This window comes from Salvelinus fontinalis, chromosome 38 (assembly GCF_029448725.1).
Source record: "Salvelinus fontinalis isolate EN_2023a chromosome 38, ASM2944872v1, whole genome shotgun sequence".
Taxonomy (NCBI): domain Eukaryota; kingdom Metazoa; phylum Chordata; class Actinopteri; order Salmoniformes; family Salmonidae; genus Salvelinus; species Salvelinus fontinalis.
The window spans coordinates 14,159,875-14,185,618 of record NC_074702.1 but is presented as its reverse complement, the minus strand read 5'-3'; the positions used below and the strand labels follow the sequence as shown (position 1 = coordinate 14,185,618).

The 25,744-nt window shown below is 45.2% G+C and overlaps 1 protein-coding gene across 4 annotated transcripts; it reads right to left on the bottom strand.

Annotated features, from left to right (window-relative positions):
- Positions 1-2,370: 2,370 nt before the first annotated feature.
- On the bottom strand, positions 2,371-25,519 carry hace1 (HECT domain and ankyrin repeat containing E3 ubiquitin protein ligase 1). Of its 4 annotated transcripts, none has more exons than XM_055903354.1 (24): positions 25,219-25,519; positions 24,026-24,080; positions 23,818-23,907; positions 23,471-23,575; positions 23,184-23,259; positions 22,840-22,971; positions 22,425-22,507; positions 21,078-21,174; positions 20,252-20,353; positions 19,932-20,038; positions 19,570-19,720; positions 18,783-19,381; positions 15,273-15,341; positions 15,020-15,107; positions 12,898-13,009; positions 8,726-8,823; positions 8,363-8,450; positions 7,930-8,079; positions 7,546-7,742; positions 7,027-7,158; positions 5,339-5,437; positions 5,027-5,097; positions 4,806-4,919; positions 2,371-4,331 (listed from the first exon to the last, which is right to left on the bottom strand). In XM_055903354.1, exons 1-24 carry the CDS (start codon positions 25,307-25,309, stop codon positions 4,229-4,231), a joined length of 3,009 nt encoding a protein of 1,002 aa, XP_055759329.1. In that variant the 5' UTR covers positions 25,310-25,519; the 3' UTR covers positions 2,371-4,228. The 4 variants fall into 4 exon arrangements, with proteins under 4 accessions (XP_055759329.1, XP_055759330.1, XP_055759332.1 ...); XM_055903355.1 differs by having other exon boundaries at positions 18,783-19,201; XM_055903357.1 differs by having other exon boundaries at positions 18,783-19,153.
- Positions 25,520-25,744: the final 225 nt, after the last annotated feature.

Genomic DNA, 25,744 nt, shown 5'->3' with positions numbered 1-25,744 from the left:
GTGTCTGGTGGAAAGCAGACTGAACCAAGTTTTCCACTAGGGTTTTGTCTGTGCTTAGCTCCATTCCTTTTCTTTTTATCCTGAAAAACTCCCCAGTCCTTAACGATTACAAGCATACCCATAACATGATGCAGCCACCCCTATGCTTGAAAATATGGAGAGTGGTATTCAGTAATGTGTTGTATTGGATTTGCCCCAAACATAACATTTTATATTCAGGACAAAAAGTTAATTGCTTTGCCACATTTCTTTGCAGTATTACTTTAGTTGACTTGTTGCAAACAGGATGCATGTTTTGGAATATTTTTATTCTATAAGCTTCCTTCTTTTCACTGTCAATTGGGTTAGTATTATGGACTAACTAAAATGTTGTTGATCTATCCTCAATTTTCTCCTATCACAGCCATTAAACTATGTAACTGTTTTAAAGTCACCATTGGCCTCACAATGAAATCCTTGAGTGGTTTCCTTCCTCTCTGGCAAATGAGTTAGGAAGGATGCCTGTATTTTTATAGTGACTGGGTGTATTGATACACCATCCAAAAGTGTAATTAATAACTTCACCATGCTCCAAGGGATAGTAAATGTCTGCTTTTCTTTTCACCCATCTACCAAGACAGTAGGTGCCCTTCTTTGCGAGTATTTGGAAAACCCCCCTGGTCTTTGTGGTTGAATCTGTGTTTGAAATTCACTGCTCAACTTAGGGCCTCCCGGGTGGGGCAGTGGTCTAGGGCACTGCATCGCAGTGCTAGCTGCGCCACCAGAGTCTCTGGGTTCGCGCCTGGGCTGGGTTCGCGCCCGGGCTGGGTTCGCGCCCGGGCTCTGTCGCAGCCGGCCGCAACCGGGAGGTCCGTGGGGCGACGCACAATTGGCATAGCGTCGTCCGGGTTAGGGAGGGTTTGGCCGGTAGGGATATCCTTGTCTCAGTATGTAAAATGTAATAAAATGTATGCACTCTACTGTAAGTCGCTCTGGATAAGAGCGTCTGCTAAATGACTAAAATGTAAAAAAAAAAAAAATGTACAGATAATTGTATGTGTGGGGTACAGAGATGAGGTAGTCATTGAAAAATGTTAAACACTATTATTGCACACAGTGTGAGTCCATGCAACTTATTATATGAAGAAAATTCTAAAAATATCGTCCAACTTTGCCATTATGGAGTACTGGGTGTAGGCCAGTGACAAATAAATCTCAATTGAATCCATTTAAAATTTCTGAAGTCACTGTACACTATAGCAGAGGAACAGGTGAAGCGAGAGGGCTGATTCCACCCCAAAATCTGTCCACGTGAAGATAGTTCTCTGTAGCGCTCTGCCTGCAGGTCATTGCCTTGGTGAAATATGCCCGTGTCTGCACTAGAACAAGCCGAAGGGGAGTAACAATCTACACGACCATATTTTCAGCCTCATTGCTTTGTGCAGTTTGTACTGTAGTAGAGGACATGTACGCAGTCAGTGGTTGTGTGTGTATAAGAGACAGAGAAAGGGTGAACACAGCAGATGTAATCAGTATGTGCGGATGCAGAGGTAATAACTCTAGAGGCCTGCCCGAAGAGTGCATTTATCTCTGTCTGAGGACACAGAACAATCACAAAAACCTCAACCAGCCAGATGAAGAACTCTGGAGGTCAAAGGTAAGAATCTACTCTATAGTGCAGTGGTATCGCCTGACACTGTCTAAAGCAGTGTGTGTGTGTGTACTGTGTTATCGCCTGAATGTGTCACATGTCCAGGGAGGAGAGACTGGAGGGTGAGGATAAATAGTTAGCTAATTCAATTAAGTGAATGAGAGTGCATGTTAGTGTGGCGAAGGTATGTGGTAGAATGTGATGGACACTCTTTCTCTACCCACATATTCAACCACTTTTACATTCTCTGTCTGCTCTCTCTGGGTTGTCAAGGCGACATTTGCCGGGTCCACATCTCAGCCAGCCCTGGGCCTGTCCATGCTGCGCTGCCTGTCTGTGTGTACTCAACCAAAGGTTGGCGTTGCCATGGTGAACCAGCCAGGCTGTGTTTAAGGTAGAGCTTGGAAGGGCAGATTGTATGGAGGATGCTGCGTTGCTATGGAGAACATACCATGTGTGTTTAGAATGTGGCTTTGGTCACAGTGTGTCTGTCTGAGAGAGATGGAATAGAGGTTGTGTTTGAGGGAGAGTGCTGAGGAAACCGTTTAGCACAGGTAGCCCTGCTGATCGTAGCCTGTGACCCAACACAGCACATGCTGAGGGCACATACGTCCACACACACACACAAATCCACCCACTATGCACTTTACCAGCATGCCCTCACTCACACAAGCTTGGGTATTGCTCAATGCTCTCCCACAATCACTCACTAACAGTTTGTGTATGGGGGGGAAACAATCTCAAAGTTTAAACAATGTATTATGTTTATGGTAAAATACATACTTTGTTTTTGAGTAATTTGCAGAAATATCTATAAAGGCTCTGTATACAATACAACATCTGATTACAATTGCAAAACAAGTCATACATTTAAAACAATAGTGATAAATAATATGAAATATAAGTATTTACATTCCCACATCATTGTAAAGAAGTAGAGTCATTTAAATCAAGGATCAAGAATAAAACATTTCTTAGCTACATTCATGATATGTCAAGTCATGATATGTCAAGTCATGATATGTCAAGTCATGATATGTTTCTGTCCCTTTTTAGAACATGTTCCACCATAATGTTCAGGTAGGATAAAAACAAAAAAGCAATCAAAATAAAACTGGCTCTCCTTTTTGGCACTGCTGACCAAACCTTTCACTTAACTCTATATACTGTAGTGCTCCTCTAACCTTTAAGTCGACTGAGCTGGGAGAAATACAACATGGTAAACAGAGGCCGTGTCCCAAATGGTACCCTATTCCCTTCATACTGCACTACTTTTGATCAGGGCCCATAGGGCTCTGGTCAAAAGTAGTGCACTATATAGGAACTACGGATTCATTTGGGACGCGCACAGAGTCCTGCCAGTTAGATACAATAGAAAGGGATGACTGACTACTGGGCTCAGTTTTCCAAAAGTTTTCTAACCGGATAGGATTAAATACATAGAAATAGAATGAACAGAAGTCAATGATTCGTCTGTTCTATTCGTTCTGTGCATTTAATCCTATCCAATAGGCGAAATCCGGATAGATAACTTTTGAAAAACTGGGCCCTGATGATCACTACAAGGACACAGAGATACAGCTGCAGATGACAGACTAACACAACAGAATGACACTAAACTGAAGAACCTCACAAAGTAGAGCCATGAGACATGCACCTTATAGGGTGAGGGAGTTGTGGTTAGGCAGCTGTGAAGATCAGGGATGTACTGTAGCGGGGGATAAACGCCTGTAAGCACCATTAATGCTTCTATTCATTTTGGGAATCATTTATGTACCTATTCCTAGGACAAATTAGCATTTTTTGCATTAGTGTTTATGTTACTCGCAGGCTAGAATCTTCGCCACCTTTTTACGACTACCTCCCTGGTAAACACATGTAAAACCACCTGGCCACACCCCCTTAATGTAATATCATTATAGACTCCCCCTCCAATTCTGAAATACACACCAACCAGATCATTCCATATGACCATGTTACAGGAGAAGAATGTCAAAGGAGAGAGACTTAAAGGAAGGCAGCTGACTGGCTTCACGCCGTGGGAGGGATGCTGTGCAGCCAGTCTGTAGTGGATAAGACGTCTGGCTAGAGTCGTTGTTGTGACCATGGTAACATGTTTTTGACAGTTCAGAGTGAAATCAGGGGTATCACATTTCCTTTGCCTTCAATTGGGTTGAAATGACTGGGAGCTTGTTAATCTTATAAAAATCATACCTTGTTCTGGCTGTAGAATAGAATCTACCCAGCTATAACAAACTGCCACATAGATAGGTGAAATATGCCACATAGATAGGTGAAATATGCCACATAGATAGGTGAAATATGCCACATAGATAAGTGAATTATGCCACATAGATAAGTGAATTATGCCACATAGATAAGTGAATTATGCCACATAGATAGGTGAAATATGCCACATAGATGTGAAATATGCCACATAGATAGGTGAAATATGCCACATAGATAGGTGAAATATGTTTGGATTAGGAAGTGTTGGATGAATTCCTTGCATGTGTCCATGCCAATGCGCACACACACACACACACTCTCGTGTGCATGGACCAGAGGAGTCCCGCTGAGACGCAGCTGCAGCCAGCGTCACGCCATGGTGTACCCGTAACTCCCACAATGTAGTGCGACCAGCAGCCTGTCCCGCAGGACCTCCTGGCTGGGGTATTCTGGGAGTTTCATCATGTTGATGCTGTGGGAGGAACATCATGGTCAATGTAGTTCCTTGTGGTTCACTGCAGATTGATGGCATGTCATTATGTCTCATATCATATCCAGCAGCTGTAGTATACAGTACAATGGTGATTTCTACCTGCCAAAGTATAGACCTACAGCGATGAGAAGTACAGTAGCTGTCCTTTCTATCCAACATCCAGAAACCCCTTCCTGTTTTTCCCTCTCTTCTATACCAGTGCTCTAAAGCAACACACACACAACTCCAGAGGCAAAGGAGACAGAGGAACCATACTGCCCTCTAGTGCTTTTTCTGTCAGCATGCTGCTCTCTCTCATGTGTGAGTGACAACTTATGTGTGAGTGACAACTTATGTGTGAGTGACAACTTATGTGTGAGTGACAACTTATGTGTGTGTGTGTATATATATATATATATATATATATATATATATATATATATATATATATATATATATGCGTGTGGTCCTTACCAGGTGCTGGAGGTAGGCAGTAGGTTTGATGTGTATGGTACAGAGGCAATAGTGAACTTCTGTAAGCCACTACCTCCCATCAGAAAGGCAAAGCCACCATGAGGTACCCTGGAACTGACAGGGACATGAGAGAGGAATTAGACAGGACAGTCCTTATGAGGGAATTACTGTGAGAAACTCACCTGCCACATACACACATACACTGACTATTAGAAATTCACCTGCCAGTGACAAACTGCAACAGCAGGACCCTCTCCTCTTGGGTAAGGCTTTCTACCACCTTCCAGAACCACTACAAGACAAGAGAATCCACATTAAACCAAATGAAAACCACTGTGAGATAAGAGAATCTGACAAGAGAATCAACTTTAAACCACTAAGCCAGCCTGGGAGGAGGTGTTAAGACCTCTGTAGGATCAGCCATGCCTGTGGTACATCTCTCTGATTTGGAGGTGTTCCAGTAAAAAGGGTCCTCCTCTCTGATGAGGTGGTGTTACATTAAAAAGAGTCCTAACTGGTGAGAGCTAACTCACCTGGATGACAGGTTCCTCCAGGTCATAGCCACTGGTGTATTCTGTGTTCCTGTGCCAGTCCTGCACATCGATCTCTGGCATCCCAGACAGCAACAGCTCCTACACACACACCCAGACAGACAGACACGCACCCAGACAGACAGACACGCACACAGACAGACAGACAGGCACACAGACAGACAGACACGCACACAGACAGACAGACACGCACAGAGAGGTTAAATGGAGTAGTAGTTAGGACACATGTATCATATACAACAGACTTATAAAACATAACTTAATGCTTCTTCTGTTCAAAATCATGTTGACAAAGACACAAGGGTGTTTTTCTAACACAACTGAACACGGGTGGTCCAGTGGTAAACAGAGCAGAGCTAAACTCTCCTCCCCACTGAGTCTGAGTGTTGTCAGCAGGCGAGCTGTGACTGCGTGACCGAGGCTTGTACCTGCACACACATGTCCAATAACACACGGTGGGCCAGATAATCGCCATGGTACCCTATTGATCCCGGGACTAGTGAGGACATGGATTTTGCCGACACACACAGAAACAAATCTGATCTGAGCCGGGCGACGGCGAGAGGCCTCAAGGTGACCCCAACATCCCATTGACACCCCCGAGCCAGACAAGGTCAATCAATCCCTGCATCAGACATCAGATCCCGCTAGGCGAGCAGGCGAGAGCAGAGGAGGAGAATAAAATATAATGGGCAAGAGGGGTTGAAAACAGAGAAAGAGGGGTGAGGAGAAGGGAGTTGAGAACAGTAGAGAGGAAAAGAGAGGAGAGAAAGGAGAGGTGAAGGAGAAGGGAGTTGAGGACAGCAGAGGGGAAAAGAGAGAGGGGAGAGGTGAAGGAGAAGGGAGTTGAGGACAGCAGAGGGGAAAAGAGAGAGAGGAGAGAGAGGAGAGGTGAAGGAGAAGGGAGTTGAGGACAGCAGAGGGGAAAAGAGAGAGGGGAGAGAGAGGAGAGGTGAAGGAGAAGGGAGTTGAGGACAGCAGAGGGGAAAAGAGAGAGAGGAGAGAGAGGAGAGGTGAAGGAGAAGGGAGTTGAGGACAGCAGAGGGGAAAAGAGAGAGGGGAGAGAGAGGAGAGGTGAAGGAGAAGGGAGTTGAGGACAGCAGAGGGGAAAAGAGAGAGGGGAGAGAGAGGAGAGAGAGGAGAGGTGAAGGAGAAGGGAGTTGAGGACAGCAGAGGGGAAAAGAGAGAGAGGAGAGGTGAAGGAGAAGGGAGTTGAGGACAGCAGAGGGGAAAAGAGAGAGAGGAGAGAGAGGAGAGGTGAAGGAGAAGGGAGTTGAGGACAGCAGAGGGGAAAAGAGAGAGGGGAGAGAGAGGAGAGAGAGGAGAGGTGAAGGAGAAGGGAGTTGAGGACAGCAGAGGGGAAAAGAGAGAGAGGAGAGAGAGGAGAGGTGAAGGAGAAGGGAGTTGAGGACAGTAGAGAGGAAAAGAGAGAGAGGAGAGATGAAGGAGAAGGGAGTTGAGGACAGTAGAGAGGAAAAGAGAGAGAGGAGAGATGAAGGAGAAGGGAGTTGAGGACAGTAGAGAGGAAAAGAGAGGAAAAGAGAGAGGAGAGAGAGGAGAGGTGAAGGAGAAGGGAGTTGAGGACAGCAGAGGGGAGAGAAGAGATGAATAGAGAGAAAAAAAGAGAGAGGAGAGGTAAAGGAGAAGGGAGGAAAATCAAGGACACTAACCAATTCATATTCATCAAAGAGCTGGATGAGGGAGGGGGGAATGAAGGTGTGGAACCCGTGCAGGAAGGCATTTATCTGGGGTTGGATGGCTCGAGTCATCCTCAACTCTGTTACCAACTGGACATACTCCGCCTGAGTGAGAGAGGGAGAGAGAGGTTTATATATAGGGAACATTCACTACGTAGAGTCTGGTTGATCTTTGGGCAGCCCTCTAACACCGTCTCGTTTCACTGGCTTCTTCCTTACAGAACATTACCACCTGCAGGCCAGGTGGTAACTACACACTCAAATTCCCCAAAAATGTCCAAACTTTGTCAAACACAGGCAAGCGCGCACACACATCATATACACATGACATATTAATCATATAAGGTCATAAGTGTTATAGAATAGTCTACATCACAACTTCCTTCTGCTTGACCTGTCAATCATTATTTTCACCTAGTTGATGTTGAGCGCAACAACAAAATGCTAGGGGTTAGGAGTTTCAGATCCTCCTTCTGTGATAGGCTGGCTCACCTTGTTGTCCTGGGTGACAATGATGCTAGTCCCGCCAGGTTTGAGTGGCACCTCCTCCATGGCGCCGAACACGTCTGTTTCCACAGAGAAGGTGAGCTCCAGTCCCAGGTCGCTGATGTCGTTGTCCAGGATCCACTGCAGATTCTTGGCATACTCTGGATCGATGGACGACACGTCCTGGTAGTTCACTGGGATGCCTGGACACACAGACCGCACCCGTACTGTGACAACACTGTAGCATCACTGTAAAAACACTAACAACTGTATTATAACCCAGTTACAAATGTAACAACCTGCTCAAGCAGAGGATACACCCTGGTAGATCACTGGGATTCGTGTTAACAACCCACTGTAGAACGTGTGTGTGAGGTGTGTGTGTGTTACCCAGTATGTGTTTGTAGAAGGAGCGGGTGAAGTAGATGTTGACCAGCTGACGGTGGTAAAGAGCCAACCCCAGGATCTGACCCGCAAACCGGAAGTAGTTCAGATGATCAGGGTTCACTGACGAGTTACTGTTGGGCTGGAACGTGGTGCCTGTGAGAGAGAGAGAGAAAGAGAGACACACACACACACAAACAAATAAATACCAGTCAAGCTTTGATCTTCTTACCTACCTATCTTGAATAAGTATTTGGATTCTGATGCGAGAAAGGAAAACATTACTCAGTCAGAGTACACAGCTAGGCTAGGCATACAAACATATAATTAACCAACAAAGTATTTGGATCATGATGCAAGGTAACAACATTTTAAAAAACAGTGGAAAAAAACTGTTTACACAAACAACATCTCATCAGCCAATCACAGGGTGTCTCACCGTCCGCTGACTGGGTAAAGAGGCCGTAGTCTGCATTGATGATCTCATTGGACAGGACGTCAAACCACTCCCTCACCACGCCCTGGCCCTGGAACACAAATGTCACAGGTCAACTAAAGGTCCACTGCTAAATGAGCATGTACTGAAATGGGACCCTATTTCCTGTATAGTACATTAATAAAGTGTTGCTAGGACTAAGCATGGGTCATTTGAGATTGTGACCTATTCCCTTTCCATTTTGGGAACTATTCCATCGTTTCCATTGCCCTAGGCAAGTTCAATCAAGAGTTTCTAAACTAAAGTATTTTAAAATAAAATAAATACTATTTGAACCTAGGTCAGACAGACACTGAAAATACCCACCATTCCTTCCTCTCCATGGAATCGTACGGCGATGCCCTGTTTGAGCTTTTCATTGGTCGATTTGGAGACCATCGCACAGCTACTGCTAAATATGGACTCTGACAGAAAAGAGAAAGAAACATATTGAGAAAGAGACACACTGAAACATTACTGGGTGGAGTGTAAGGAATTTGGGGATGAAGGATGGTCAGTGGGGTTAGCTGTACAGTACGGATTATACAGTATGAAGGATGGTCAGTGGGGTTAGCTGTACAGTACGGGTTATACTGTATGAAGGATGGTCAGTGGGGTTAGCTGTACAGTACGGGTTATACTGTATGAAGGATGGTCAGTGGGGTTAGCTGTACAGTACGGGTTATACTGTATGAAGGATGGTCAGTGGGGTTAGCTGTACAGTACGGGTTATACTGTATGAAGGATGGTCAGCGGGGTTAGCTGTACAGTACGGGTTATACTGTATGAAGGATGGTCAGCGGGGTTAGCTGTACAGTACGGGTTATACTGTATGAAGGATGGTCAGTGGGGTTAGCTGTACAGGAACGATGGGTTATACTGTATGAAGGATGGTCAGTGGGGTTAGCTGTACAGGAACGATGGTTTATACTGTATGAAGGGTGGGTCAGTGGGGTTAGCTGTACAGGAACGATGGGTTATACTGTATGAAGTGGGTCAGTGGGGTTAGCTATACAGTACGGGTTATACTGTATGAAGGATGGTCAGTGGGGTTAGCTGTACAGGACGGGTTATACTGTATGAAGGATGGTCAGTGGGGTTAGCTGTACAGTACGGGTTATACTGTATGAAGGGTGGGTCAGTGGGGTTAGCTGTACAGGAACGATGGGTTATACTATATGAAGGATGGTCAGTGGGGTTAGCTGTACAGGAACGATGGGTTATACTGTATGAAGGATGGTCAGTGGGGTTAGCTGTACAGTACGGGTTATACTGTATGAAGGATGGTCAGTGGGGTTAGCTGTACAGTACGGGTTATACTGTATGAAGGATGGTCAGTGGGGTTAGCTGTACAGGACGGGTTATACTGTATGAAGGATGGTCAGTGGGGTTAGCTGTACAGTACGGGTTATACTGTATGAAGGATGGTCAGTGGGGTTAGCTGTACAGTACGGGTTATACTGTATGAAGGATGGTCAGTGGGGTTAGCTGTACAGTACGGGTTATACTGTATGAAGGATGGTCAGTGGGGTTAGCTGTACAGTATGGGTTATACTGTATGAAGGATGGTCAGTGGGGTTAGCTGTACAGTATGGGTTATACTGTATGAAGGATGGTCAGTGGGGTTAGCTGTACAGGAACGATGGGTTATACTGTATGAAGGATGGTCAGTGGGGTTAGCTGTACAGGAACGATGGGTTATACTGTATGAAGGATGGTCAGTGGGGTTAGCTGTACAGGAACGATGGGTTATACTGTATGAAGGATGGTCAGTGGGGTTAGCTGTACAGGAACGATGGGTTATACTGTATGAAGGATGGTCAGTGGGGTTAGCTGTACAGTACGGGTTATACTGTATGAAGGGTGGGTAAGTGGGGTTAGCTGTACAGGAACGATGGGTTATACTGTATGAAGGATGGTCAGTGGGGTTAGCTGTACAGGAACGATGGGTTATACTGTATGAAGGATGGTCAGTGGGGTTAGCTGTACAGTACAGGTTATACTGTATGAAGGATGGTCAGTGGGGTTAGCTGTACAGGAACGATGGGTTATACTGTATGAAGGATGGTCAGTGGGGTTAGCTGTACAGTACGGGTTATACTGTATGAAGGGTGGGTCAGTGGGGTTAGCTGTACAGGAACGATGGGTTATACTGTATGAAGGATGGTCAGTGGGGTTAGCTGTACAGGAACGATGGGTTATACTGTATGAAGGGTGGGTAAGTGGGGTTAGCTGTACAGGAACGATGGGTTATACTGTATGAAGGATGGTCAGTGGGGTTAGCTGTACAGGAACGATGGGTTATACTGTATGAAGGATGGTCAGTGGGGTTAGCTGTACAGTACGGGTTATACTGTATGAAGGGTGGGTAAGTGGGGTTAGCTGTACAGGAACGATGGGTTATACTGTATGAAGGATGGTCAGTGGGGTTAGCTGTACAGGAACGATGGGTTATACTGTATGAAGGATGGTCAGTGGGGTTAGCTGTACAGTACGGGTTATACTGTATGAAGGATGGTCAGTGGGGTTAGCTGTACAGGAACGATGGGTTATACTGTATGAAGGATGGTCAGTGGGGTTAGCTGTACAGTACGGGTTATACTGTATGAAGGGTGGGTCAGTGGGGTTAGCTGTACAGGAACGATGGGTTATACTGTATGAAGGATGGTCAGTGGGGTTAGCTGTACAGGAACGATGGGTTATACTGTATGAAGGGTGGGTAAGTGGGGTTAGCTGTACAGGAACGATGGGTTATACTGTATGAAGGATGGTCAGTGGGGTTAGCTGTACAGGAACGATGGGTTATACTGTATGAAGGATGGTCAGTGGGGTTAGCTGTACAGGAACGATGGGTTATACTGTATGAAGGGTGGGTCAGTGGGGTTATACTGTATGAAGGGTGGGTAAGTGGGGTTAGCTGTACAGTACGGGTTATACTGTATGAAGGATGGTCAGTGGGGTTAGCTGTACAGTACGGGTTATACTGTATGAAGGATGGCCAGTGGGGTTAGCTGTACAGGAACGATGGGTTATACTGTATGAAGGGTGGGTAAGTGGGGTTAGCTGTACAGTACAGGTTATACTGTATGAAGGGTGGGTAAGTGGGGTTATACTATATGAAGGGTGGGTAAGTGGGGTTAGCTGTACAGGAACGATGGGTTATACTGTATGAAGGATGGTCAGTGGGGTTAGCTGTACAGGACGGGTTATACTGTATGAAGGGTGGGTCAGTGGGGTTAGCTGTACAGTACAGGTTATACTGTATGAAGGATGGTCAGTGGGGTTAGCTGTACAGGACGGGTTATACTGTATGAAGGATGGTCAGTGGGGTTAGCTGTACAGGATGGGTTATACTGTATGAAGGATGGTCAGTGGGGTTAGCTGTACAGGACGGGTTATACTGTATGAAGGGTGGGTCAGTGGGGTTAGCTGTACAGTACAGGTTATACTGTATGAAGGATGGTCAGTGGGGTTAGCTGTACAGTACGGGTTATACTGTATGAAGGATGGTCAGTGGGGTTAGCTGTACAGGATGGGTTATACTGTATGAAGGATGGTCAGTGGGGTTAGCTGTACAGGACGGGTTATACTGTATGAAGGGTGGGTCAGTGGGGTTAGCTGTACAGTACAGGTTATACTGTATGAAGGATGGTCAGTGGGGTTAGCTGTACAGTACAGGTTATACTGTATGAAGGGTGGGTCAGTGGGGTTATACTGTATGAAGGGTGGGTCAGTGGGGTTAGCTGTACAGTACAGGTTATACTGTATGAAGGATGGTCAGTGGGGTTAGCTGTACAGGATGGGTTATACTGTATGAAGGGTGGGTCAGTGGGGTTATACTGTATGAAGGGTGGGTAAGTGGGGTTAGCTGTACAGTACAGGTTATACTGTATGAAGGGTGGGTCAGTGGGGTTATACTGTATGAAGGGTGGGTCAGTGGGGTTATACTGTATGAAGGGTGGGTCAGTGGGGTTATACTGTATGAAGGGTGGGTCAGTGGGGTTAGCTGTACAGTACAGGTTATACTGTATGAAGTGGGTCAGTGGGGTTATACTGTATGAAGGGTGGGTCAGTGGGGTTATACTGTATGAAGGGTGGGTCAGTGGGGTTATACTGTATGAAGGGTGGGTCAGTGGGGTTAGCTGTACAGTACAGGTTATACTGTATGAAGGGTGGGTCAGTGGGGTTATACTGTATGAAGGGTGGGTCAGTGGGGTTATACTGTATGAAGGGTGGGTCAGTGGGGTTAGCTGTACAGTACAGGTTATACTGTATGAAGTGGGTCAGTGGGGTTATACTGTATGAAGGGTGGGTCAGTGGGGTTATACTGTATGAAGGGTGGGTCAGTGGGGTTATACTGTATGAAGGGTGGGTCAGTGGGGTTAGCTGTACAGTACAGGTTATACTGTATGAAGGGTGGGTCAGTGGGGTTATACTGTATGAAGGGTGGGTCAGTGGGGTTATACTGTATGAAGGGTGGGTCAGTGGGGGCTCGGTACCTCTGTGGATTAGCAGGATGTCGTTCTCGTTGACAGGTCGATGGACCATGTCTGAGTCTGGCTGTCCTGCCAATAGGTGCTCATAGAACCACTCACAGCGCTCCTTGAAGGGCTGTGAGGGGAACAAACATAACGATTTACTTACAGCCTGCAGGTATAGTGCATTATGATGCAGATATAATGTATTACAAGACTTCACAGGATAATTATAAAACGTTATAAAGCCTAACTAAATACCAGCCACAGGACTTCCCAAAACTCATTATCTCTCTCTACACTTTCAACTCTGAGACAGTGTCTAAACCAATGGTTCCAAAGCCTCAAGTGTTGAAATACATTGTCTGAAGAATGCAGAGAGGGAAGAGTGGCATTTATATTTGCATAATATTTGAATGTCTTTGTTCTCTATAAGAGATGAGCTGGGGAGAGACAAAGTGAAAGACAGAGACAGAGCGCGAGAGAGATTTTCCCCTGGGGCTCCTGTGCATACTGAGAGGGAGATGTCGAGATGGAATATACTTCAGGTTAAAATCTGTAATTAAAACGAGGGACTCTTATTCCCAGGTGGGATATAATCCAGAGGTAACGAGGCTTGCCACGCCATCCGCCGCTCAAAGATGAATAGTGAGGAGTGAGAGTGGAACACTACACACAACTTAGAGCAGGCAGTTAAAATTTATGAAGCCATATAAAAAGGAATTTAAGACAAGTGTTATCGCCATGGCAATAACGTTGTTAAATGATCCTGCCTGGAAGACACGGGCATTTCAAAGTCACTCGCAACATAGTCCCCAGAGGGAGAACTACAGAGGGACATAAAGAGAGAGAGAGAGGGGAACAGAGAGAGAGAGAGAGAGAGAGATGAACAGAGAGAGAGAGAGAGGGGAACATAAAGAGAGAGAGAGAGAGAGAGAGAGAGAGAGAGAGAGAGAGAGAGAGAGAGAGAGAGGCACATAGAGAAAGAGAGAAAGAGCGAAATAGAGGAAGAGAGAAAGAGAGAGAGAAACAGAGAGGGGAACATAGAGAGGGGAACATAGAGAGAGAAAGAGAGAGAGAGAAAGAGAGAGAGAGAGAGAAAGGAACATAGAGAGAGAGAGAGAGAGGAACATAGAGAGAGAGAGAGGAACATAGAGAGAGAGAGAGAGAGAGAGAGAGAGAGAGAGAGAGAGAGAGGGAACAGAGAGAGAGAGGGAACAGAGAGAGAGAGGGAACAGAGAGAGAGAGGGAACAGAGAGAGAGAGGGAACAGAGAGAGAAAGAGAGAGAAAGAGAGAGAAAGAGAGAGAAGGAGAGGGAACAGAGAGAGAGAGGGGAACATAGAGAGAGAGAGAGAGAGAGAGAGAGAGAGAGAGAGAGAGAGAGAGAGAGAGAGAGAGAGAGGAACATAGAGAGAAAGCGAGAGAAAGAGAAAGCGAGAGAGAGAGAGAGAGAAAGAGAGAGAGAAAGAGAAAAAGAGAGAAAGGGAGAGAGAGAGAGGAACATAGAGCGAGGGGAATATAGAGAGAGGGGAACATAGAGAGAGAAAGAGAGAGAAAGAGAGTGCAGGAGTGAGAGAGAGAGAGAAACATAGAGAGAGAAAGAGAGAGGAACATAGAGAAAGAGAAAGAGAGAGGAACATAGAGAAAGAGAGAAAGAGAGCGAAATAGAGAAAGAGAGAGAGAGGGGGGAACATAGAGAGAGAGAAAGAGAGAGAAAGAGAGAGAGGAACATAGAGAGAGAGAAAGAGAGAGGAACATAGAGAGAGAGAGGAACATAGAGAAAGAGAGAAAGAGCGAAATAGAGGAAGAGAGAAAGAGAGAGAGAAACAGAGAGGGGAACATAGAGAAAAAGAGAGAGAGAGAAAGAGAGAGAGAGAGAAAGGAACATAGAGAGAGAGAGGAACATAGAGAGAGAGAAAGAGAGAGGAACATAGAGAGAAAGAGAGAGAAAGGAACATAGAGAGATAGAGAAAGAGAGAGGAACATAGAGAGAGAAAGAGAGAGAGAGAGAAAGGGAGAGAAAGCTGCTGTCATAGCTTGCAAATATGAGCCCATGGGAACATTGTCTTGGCCCTTGTATGTCCTGCCTACAGCAGATAGACAACCAGGAAGTTGACTGATAGACCAGCCAATCACAGGTCTCACCTGGCCTTTGATTATGTGCATGAAGCGGGACATGAGCTCCGGACATTCCAACAGGAAGTGGAAATGGTTAAAGATGATCTTTGGATTCCTGAGAGCGAGAGAGATAGAGGGATGGAGAAAGAGAGATGGAGAGAGATGGAGAAAGGGAGCGAAAGAGATGGAGAGAGAGAGATAAAAACGACAGGTTAAGTTAGAGAGATTGATAAGAAGTGTCTGGGTAAGAAACAGTCTAAGATCCTGTCAAAGGACTCACCTGGTTACGAAACATTTGAGCACCTCGTCATGCTTGCAGACAAACTCTATGAAGCGAGGAGATGTCATTCTGGATGAGGAAAGACAAGGAAACACAGAGTGAGCAAGATAAAGATGGAGGAGGAAAAACGGAGGAAGGAGACAAAAAGAGAAGATAAAGCAAGAGAATAAGAGAATGAACACACTCACTACATAACCAGGAGCTGTGTTTCAGAAGAACACAACACAGAGATAAGTAGTGTAGTCCACCTAACTGAGGAACTCAATTTAACCTTGCGCAAAACCCTAGATGCAGTCGCACTCCTAAAAACATTTGTCATAAGAAACTAGCTCCCTGGTATACAGAAAATACCCGAGCTCTGAAGGAAGCTTCCAGAAAATTGGAACAGAAACGGCGCCACACCAAACTGGAAGTCTTCCGACTAGCTTGGAAAGACAGTACCGTGCAGATCATCCTATTTTAAATAAGAACAATCCAAAATGTATTTGTGATACTGTCGCAAACCTAACTAAAAAGCGGCATTCCCCACAAGAGAGGATGGCTTTCACTTCAGCAGTGATAAATTCATGAACTTCTTTAAAGGAAAAGATCATGATCATTAGAAAGCAAATTACGGACTCCTCTTTAAATCTGCGTATTCCTCCAAAGCTCAGTTGTCCTGAGTCTGTACAACTCTGCCAGGACCTAGGATCAAGAGAGACACTTAAGTGTTTTAGTACTATATCTCTTGACACAATGATGAAAATAATCATGGCCTCTAAACCTTCAAGCTGCATACTGGACCCTATTCCAACTAAACTACTTAAAGAGCTGCTTCGTGTGCTTGGCCCTCCTATGTTGAATATAATAAATGTCTCTCTATCCACCGGATGTGTACCAAACTCACTAAAAGTGGTAGTAATAAAGCCTCTCTTGAAAAAGCCAAACCTTGACCCAGAAAATATAAAAAACTATTGAATCTTCCATTCCTCTCTCTCAAAAAAAAAGCTGGTGCGCAGCAATTCATTGCCTTCCTGAAGACAAACAATGTATATGAAATGCTTCAGTCTGGTTTTAGACCCATCATAGCACTGAGACTGCACTTGTGAAGGTGGTAAATTATCTTTTAATGGCATCAGACGGAGGCTCTGCATCTGTCCTCGTGCTCTTAGACCTTTGTGCTGCTTTTGATCCCATCGATCACCACATTCTTTTGGAGAGATTGGAAACCCAAATTGGTGTACACAGACAAGGTCTGGCCTGGTTTAGATCTTATGTGTCGGAAAGATATCAGTTTGTCTCTGTGGATGGTTTGTCCTCTGACAAATCAACTGCATATTTCGGTGTTCCTCAAGGTTCCGTTTTAGGACCACTATTGTTTTCACTATATATTTTACCTCTTGGTGATGTCATTCGGAAACATAATGTTAACTTTCACTGCTATGCGGCGTTACGCTGGACCCTGATCTCGCTTTTGACGAACATATCCAGACTGTTTCAAGGACAGCTTTTTTCCATCTACGTAACATTGCAAAAATCAGAAACTTTCTGTCCAAAAATGATGCAGAAAAATGAATCCATGCTTTTGTCACTTCTAAGTTAGACTACTGCAATGCTCTACTTTCCGGCTACCCGGATAAAGCACTAAATAAACTTCAATTAGTGCTAAACACAGCTGCTAGAATCTTGACTAGAACCAAAATATTTGATCATATTACTCCAGTGCTAGCCTCTCTACACTAGCTTCCTGTTAAGGCAAGGGCTGATTTCAAGGTTTTACTGCTAACCTACAAAGCATTACATGGGCTTGATCCTACCTATCTCTCCAATTTGGTCCTGCCGTATATACCTACACGTACGCTACGGTCACAAGACGCAGGCCTCCTTACTGTCCCTAGAATTTCTAAGCAAACAGCTGGATGCAGGGCTTTCTCCTATAGAGCTCCATTTCTATGGAATGGTCTGCCTATCCATGTGAGAGACGCAGACTCGGTCTCAACCTTTAAGTCTTTATTGATGACTCATCTCTTCAGTAGGTCCTATGATTGAGTGTAGTCTGGCCCAGGAATGTGAAGGTGAACGGAAAGGCTCTGGAGAAACGAACTGCCCTTGCTGTCTCTGCCTGGCTGTTTCCCCTCTCTCCACTGGGATTCTCGGCCTCTAACCCTATTACAGGGGCTGAGTCACTGGCTTACTGGTGCTCTTCCATGTCATCCCTAGGACGGGTGCGTCACTTGAGTGGGTTGAGTCACTGACGTGATCTTCTTGTCCGGGTTGGCGCCCCCCCTTGGGTTGTGCCGTGGCGGAGATCTTCGTGGGCTATACTCGGCCTTGTCTCAAGATGGTAAGTTGGTTTGAAGATATCCCTCTAGTGGTGTGGGGGCTGTGCTTTGGCAAAGTGGGTGGGGCTATATCATGCCTGTTTGGCCCTGTCCGGGGGTATCATCGGATGGGGCCACAATGTCTCCTGACCCCTCCTGTCTCAGGCTGAAAGTATTTATGCTGCAGTAGTTTGTGTCTGGGGGCTAGGGTCAGTCTGTCAGTCAGACATTTACTCCTGAGGTGCTGACCTGTTGCACCCTCGACAACCACTGTGATTATTATTATTTGACCCGGCTGGTCATCTATGAACATTTGAACATCTTGGCCATGTTCTGTTATAATCTCCACCCGGCACAGACAGAAGAGAACTGGCCACCCCTCATAGCCTGGTTCCTCTCTAGGTTTCTTCCTAGGTTCTGGCCTTTCATGGATGTTTTTCCTAGCCACCGTACTTCTACACCTGCATTGCTTGCTGTTTGGGGTTTTAGGCTGGGTTTCTGTACAGCACTTTGTGACATCAGCTGATGTAAGAAGGTCTTTATAAATACATTTGATTTGATTAGTGCAGCATCTGTCTATTATAATGAGTGGATCTGATCCCTCTCCAAAACACAATAATCTGCATTATTGAAAGTGTTTACCTAACGGGAAAAGCCAGGCTATCAGCTAATGAAGAGCAGGCTTGGGAAAGAGAAACACAAAGACAAACACAGCCATTTTCTTCTACTACAGCAGCATAGGGCCAATAACAGTGGCTCCTATTCAACGTTCAATTAGAGTTTAATGATCTAATTAAAATGTAATTATCTAGCCAGGGGGCGAGGAAAGGTTTGTGTGTGTGTGTGTGTCTGTGTGTGTGTGTCTGTGTCTGTGTCTGTGTCTGTGTGTCTGTGTGTGTGTGTGTGTGTGTGTGTGTGTGTGTGTGTGTGTAGAGGAGACATTAAAGCTCCATTCTTTCCCAGGCCTACTCACACAAAGGGGATCTGAAGGAGGAAGATTTACATAAAGTATCTATGTGAAACTAGGAGATTATGAGAGGAACACTGACTCTGTCATTTAGTGGCCAATATAGATCTGTAAAATTAGGTGTGTGCACTTGAGTGCAATCCAGAGCCTGGCCAAAGAGAAAACCAGCAGATACTCAGGACTCCCAAGAACTGGAGTTTCTCATCCCTGGGTTAGAGGTCAGAGGTCAGGGGTCATTCTCACCCCTGTGGCATCTGACAGGAACAGCACATGTAGAAGGCCTGGATCACCGCGCTGAGCCGATTGGCCGTCATAGAGATGACATCCTCTCCGTCCGCGTATACCTCCAGCGTTTCCATAAGAACCTCCGGGGTCCTCTTGTCAACCTCTGGGTCCAGCAAAGGAGGTAGGGGCATGGAGGGTGGCAGCGACGGAGCCACCGTGAAGACGGCAGGGATGGAGGCGGAGTTGACGTCGCCACGTTGTTTGAGGAGGAGGGAGGCGATCTCGCTCCCTGAGGAGGAGGAGTTGGAGGGGTCCTGGTGGCTCTTCTCCAGCTCTGTAGAGATCAACACCAACCACTCATCTAGAGAGTGCCACAGCAACTCCAACGGCTGGAGGAAATCAGAGAGAGAGAGGAAAGGGGGAGGCAAGGAAAGAGACTGAGTGAGTGAAGGAGAGGGAGCGAGTGAAGGGGAGAAAGGAGAGAGAGAGGGGAGAGAAAGAGGGATGGAGAGAGCGATAGAGAGAGACAGACAGACAGATGTTGAAAGAGAGAGAGAGGGAAATAGGGAGAGAAAGAGAAAGAGAGAGAGGAAGAGAAAGAAAGAGAGGGGTAGATGCTGACAAACAAAAACACACAAACACACACAAACACACACAAACACACTCAAAGTCATGCACCAGGACAAGTCATGGATCAGGGATCTGAAGATGGTGAACAATCTCTCAATGCCCGCTTCTGATTCACACCATGTACTACATCTCTGTGTGTATCTGAATTCAGGTTCAGTACTAACCCCATACTGACCTTAAAGACCTGGCTACGCTGCGTCTTGTTCCCATTGTATCCCATGTCATTCCCGTTGTTGGGAGAGGAAGGGCCCAGGCGGAAGACATGGCAGAAGATCCGGATGATTCTCAGCAGACTCTTCATCTGAGCCTCGTAGCTACTGGAGAGACTGGAGAAGAGACTGACAGTGAGTATGGAAGAGAAGAAACATTTACCCCTCAATGACTAGCTTTAAAAGGTAGTGGCGCTGCTGTTACATACTTGTAATGCCTGAATAAACTTCCTTCAGAGAAATTAATTAGAAACTAAATAAAAGTGCACTTCCATATGCATTTGCCTCAGGTGTGGCTGGGAGCCTAGTCTAGCAGAGGGTTTATTACCTGAGGAGTTTGTGTCCATTAGTAGTGGCCACCTCTGCTAGACTGGTCAGGATCTTCTGGTAGTGACTGTCACTCTGCTGGGAGACATGCTCTAGAACCTGCCTGAGCTATACACACACACACACACACACACACACACACACACACACACACACACACACACACACACACACACACACACACACACACACACACACACACACACACACACAGTTAAAATATGCCTACAAGCACTTTCTAAAAGAAAAAGAGGTGTGTGGACATGAACCTATTCATTGCTCTAATAACAGAGGGAGACAGATAGACAGTAGAATATGTACCATATTCTCTTTGATGTCATCATTCTGTGTCATCTGGATGAGTGTCTGAAACAGTCTGCCATGGTGCTGGATGAGGATCTCACACGTCTCCCCATAACCACCCTGAACAACACACACACCAACACAGTGGGATTAGAAAGGGGGAAAGAGACCGACTGCTGTTTTCCTGAATAATCGACCATTAAGGGAGACAACGAAAATGGCCCGTCCGACGACGCTGCGACTGTTCCGTCCGGCGCCGCCGCAACTTTGGCAGCTGCATCGGGTCCTGATCAACCCGCACTGATCGACCCACGTTCCTGTGAACACCCTCGAGGCCGGTGTCGTTGCGCTGATGTTGCGAGTCGGCGTGTGGCGGGGGGGGTAGGTACTGTCATCATGGATCCCTCCGGAATTGTCATTACGCACACCTGGTCCCTATTCCCAGTTGATTAGTAATTGTATAATTGTGCCCTTTGTTCGCCTTTGTCCTGTACATTTTTGTTCCAATGTCCGTTTGTCTTGTGAGTACCTGTGCTGTGTTGTTTTGGCTTTCGTGCCACGTGTATTGTGCAGATGATTACGGGTCTCGTCCTGTGTGATAATCATTGTGCGATTGTGTATTTATGCGAGGTACTCCTCTCTCTTTGGTTTGGGTCTCAACCCTGTGTTTGGTATATGTGTTTGTTTGGTCTTTGTCCACGTGCCTGAACACGGCACGCTGTAATTTGGGTAAAGAAATAAGAAAACGTATTACGCATTCCTGCGACTGTCTCCCGACCCTTTATACCAACGTGACAGGTTCTTGTTTGTTATATTAGCCATGTGTTGTCATGGCAATGCTCACCTGTACACACAGATCCAGAGGGGTGACTCCATTCTTGTCAGGTAGGTACTTAGCCCCTCGAGAGAGAAGGATCTGTGCCGTGTCCCTTTGACCGTGGCTGTGGGATATATGCAGGGCTTTAATGTATTGCATGTATTCTTGTATGACTTCAACATTGCTCTCTACTCCTTTTTACTTCTGAGCTTGTGTCTTATCGTAAAGAAATGGCAATGTATATCATCGTACATACAAATGATTATAAACTTAACTGTAACACTCTAGCCACTATGACTAAGGACACACAGAGTTCTGACAAAATATAAATATAAAGTTAGTGATGGTTAAGGTTTAAACTCTATATAACATAATGACAATTCAGAAGATAAGGGTTAACGTTAAGAGGCGGTTAATTGAAGGCTGGAGTCAGAGTTGGAGATCTGAGAAGGGCTTTTACCAAATCAAGATGTCCAGTGTATTATTTCATTCACTAGACAGGTACATTGGCTGGTGGGCCAGCCACCCAATTTAGATTGATATACTCTGTGATGCAGTCAGTTGACAGTAAAGCAACACTTCATTTATCCACAGTTCTTTACAGACTAATTGCTCTAAATCACAGTGCTTTTCAGATAGAGCCTCCTTAATGGGAACTGACTAATGTACAAGTGAAACATAATCAAAACAAAAGATCAGAGGATTATACGATCACTGCAGTCTCCAGCCCTGCTCATCCTCTGTGTGTGTGTGTGTGTGTGTGTGTGTGTGTGTGTGTGTGTGTGTGTGTGTGTGTGTGTGTGTGTGTGTGTGTGTGTGTGTGTGTGTGTGTGTGTGTGTGTGTGTGTGTGTGTGTGTGTGTGTGTGTGTGTGTGTAGAGCTTAATACACAGCACTCAAAGGATGGCTGGGGTGTCACTGTCATGTTCTGAATTAATAGGAACCTCATCATTCTCCGTCTCTCTGAAGCTGAGGGATGAGTTTCCTCGTGCCTATTCTTATCATCTGAATGAGACAGGCTGCATAGAGACCATCAGAGGACTGACAGGGATAGGAGTGTGCTACTGAAGTTTGGGACATAACTCTGAACAGCTGTCTGGCTGTGATCACTGTTCTTTGGTCTCTTCATATTCCATCCCCCAGCTTCCTCCTCCTCCTCCAAATCCTCCTCCTCCCATTAATAGCCTTGTACAATGCTGTGAAATATATGTTTACAGCCACACTGAATCAATACAACACCTTTGCATTTCAATTCCCGAACCAATGTGTTACAAAGTATAGTTCATACTCCATCTACAATTCTAAGTGGACAATAGGAAGAAGGATGAGAGGAAGTATCGCATCATCATTCCTGTACTAGTGTATACTTAGTGACCTGCAGGCGAAGTAGAGGGGTGTGGCCCCAGAGCAGTTAGGTCTGTTGATGTCCGCTCCACTGTCCAGCAGGCACTGCACCGTCTGATGATGTCATCGACCACACACAGGCAAATGAGGAAGAGGGAAAGTGAGAAGAGAAACAAAACCATCATCCAGACTACTGTCTGGTATTCATCATGTTATTCACCATGGAACTTATCATGAAGTTATGATTAATAAACTTTGAAACTTGATTAAGTAACACCGACAAAGGTTCCAAATTAACACAATCCTTTTACGACTACTGAGATACGAAAAATGACACCTGTTCTGTACACTCACAGCCTTGTGTCTATGATGAACACTGAACAGTGTATGGAAATGTTGGTACTTCCATACAGGTCTTGGTTGATATATGCGTGTTATCTACTCACAGTCTTGTGTCCGTTCTGGCAGGCTACATGAAGGGCGGTCTGTCCCATGGCATCCTCTACATCCACGTTAGTCACATGCTGCACCAGGTCATGAAGCAGCTCAGTCCGCCCGTTCACAGCCAACCAATGGATCTAGAGGAGGAGGAGGGGAGGAAGAGGATGAGGGCTGTAGTAAAGCATTAACATAAGTAAACCCTGTATACACACCTTTTCATTGTTTTAATGGCATATACTGTACGCAGTCTTGACCTGCGTTCAACATTTTTAATAGCACTACATCCCTGAGATATGACAAGAATTTAACAGTGGTCTGTCTATACACATAACTTCACAGTGATACTCACAGCTGTCAGTCCCTCATTGTTGCAGATGTTCACATCTGCATTGTATTCTAGTAGTCTTCCCATACACTTTTTCTGTCTATAGGGAGGAAAGATGAGGAGGGGGATTCTTTAAGTATCATATATAATACAGTAAACATTATCACTATCATCAACATCACTAAACCATGTTCACTGGGCTGGCAGGGATCTGTGATCGTCATGTAAAAGGTGTATTCTTCCTCCCTACCAAAGGGGGGCAGCAGAGTACTATAGTGAGGGTGCAGTAATGTCTATGTACAGTATCCTACCCGTTTCTGGCAGCCAGGTGAAGAGGGGTGCAGCCTGAGATGTCCTGGTAATTAGGGTTCGCTCCTCTCTTTAGCAGTAGAACCAGGCACTCCACTGATCCACAGCTACAACACAATAACCAACCAATCACAAGCACCGCAATACACAAATAGACACACCCACACAGACACAGAAAGACACACACCCACAAAGACCAACAGAGACACATCACACCAGATACCGAGTTTCATCAGAGACACCACGGTGATAAAAATAGATGCTGGAGAGATTAGGCTGTCTGGTTGGTTTCTAACAAAACAATGAAACAATTAGAACAATCAGTGATGAAAATGTAAACATTCCTTACTTGGCAGCAATGTGAAGTAGACTTCTCTTGACTCGTCCGAAAGCGTAGTTCACATCAAACTTGGAGTTGAGGAGTAATTCAGAAACCGACCTTCAAGTACAAGACAGACATGTCAGATAATTAATATACAGGGAACCAATGTTGACAACTTCCACTGTCTCGCTCTCTCACACATAAGACACACACACACAGAGAGAGAGAGTCATACCTGTGCTGGTCAGCCATAACCATTGGCATGAGTGTGTAGACGGCGGTTTCATTGTCTGTGAGGGGAGCAACAGGGAGAGGGTGTGTCAATGATAATTGTGAAATTAAAGAACAAAGACCTTCCTCTGCTAAAATCAGTATTCTTAGTTCTCGAGAGCTCAGTATTCTTAGAGCTCTCTATGTAGAAGCTACTGACTCATCAGTAGACTCATAACTACTGATGTACAACCACTATCAGTGACTGCACTTCCTTCAAACCAGACACTATCAGCTGGGCTGTCAAAATGAATTGCACAATGTAGTGCCTCAGACTCAAGAATGCACTTCCTGTACAAGACAAAACACGCACTTCCTGTACAGCACAAAACACGCACTTCCTGTGCAAGACAAAACACGTTTCTGTTTCCTACTCCAATAGATCTCGAGTTCAACTCAAAGGTAATGTTGTTGCTGTTGTCAGACATGGACACGAGTACAGCGGTAATATAATGGTGTTGCTAGTTAGACATGGACACGAGTACAGCGGTAATATAATGGTGTTGCTAGTTAGACATGGACACGAGTACAGCGGTAATATAATGCTGTTGCTGTTGTCAGACATGGACACGAGTACAGCGGTAATATAATGGTGTTGCTAGTTAGACAATAGACATGCACTAACATGCCCTTCTGGATCAATAGAAGGTAACAGAATAGAGTAATCAACGAGGGAGAAGGGGATCCTCTTCTATAACAGCTATGCTTCCTACTGAACTCAGTCTGTGAAGTCAGTCTGTCTGAATAGTCTATTTACTGACAGGTCTGTCTGTATCTGCAGCCTATGCAACCCATTACTTTATGTCACCACTAGGCTTATATTACCATGACATCTTTCAGTCACTCCTTCGTTTTTGTATCATGAAACAAAGTATGTATCAGTTGGTCTCACTAGATTCGTAGAATATTATTACTATGAAATGGTTACAATAACACCCTATCCAGCATACAGTCTGTAGACAGGGAAATGTCTAATGGCCTCAAGGGTTCCTGGCTTCCGCCTTGTTATTGACCAACTGTAAAATGATACTGTAATTCAAACATTTAATAACTATATATATATATATTAGCATGAATATACAGTATTGCTATAGATATAGCTAAAGTCTCCTATTATGCCCTGTCGATTATTTATGTCCTTTGGTCGATAGGCTATACCTTCCGGGAGCTCGACAGTCCTGGCGCGACGCAGAGAGCGGGTCAGCCTGTTCAGCTGTACGTTTAGTTGCTCCATCGCCCGTTCCATCATATGTGTACCAACAACCGGGAACGAAACCGAGGATACAAAGCCTCGAGCAAGATTATTTTTCCGCTAAAAGGGTGCTTCTGGCTTCGATGTCATCCATCGAGCCGCCGAGAAATGTACATTAGGCTGCCTCTTTTTCTCTCTCTACCCTCTGATTCATTCAGCAACATTTCTTGTGTCAAGTCCCATTCTTCCTGTTTTCATTACGTCTGATGGCAGTGCGGTCTGGGTACTGTAGTTTTCAGTGTCAAATGTGTGTAGTTCAAAGTATTTTATGACGATTCCTTGATTGATTCAGTCATCAAATCAAATTTTATTTTAACATTATTTTAACATTAACATCTGCTAACCATACACATGGTTAGTGTAGCAAAATGCTTGTGCTTCTAGTTCCAACAGTGCAGTAATATCTAACAAGTAATATCTAACAATTCCCAA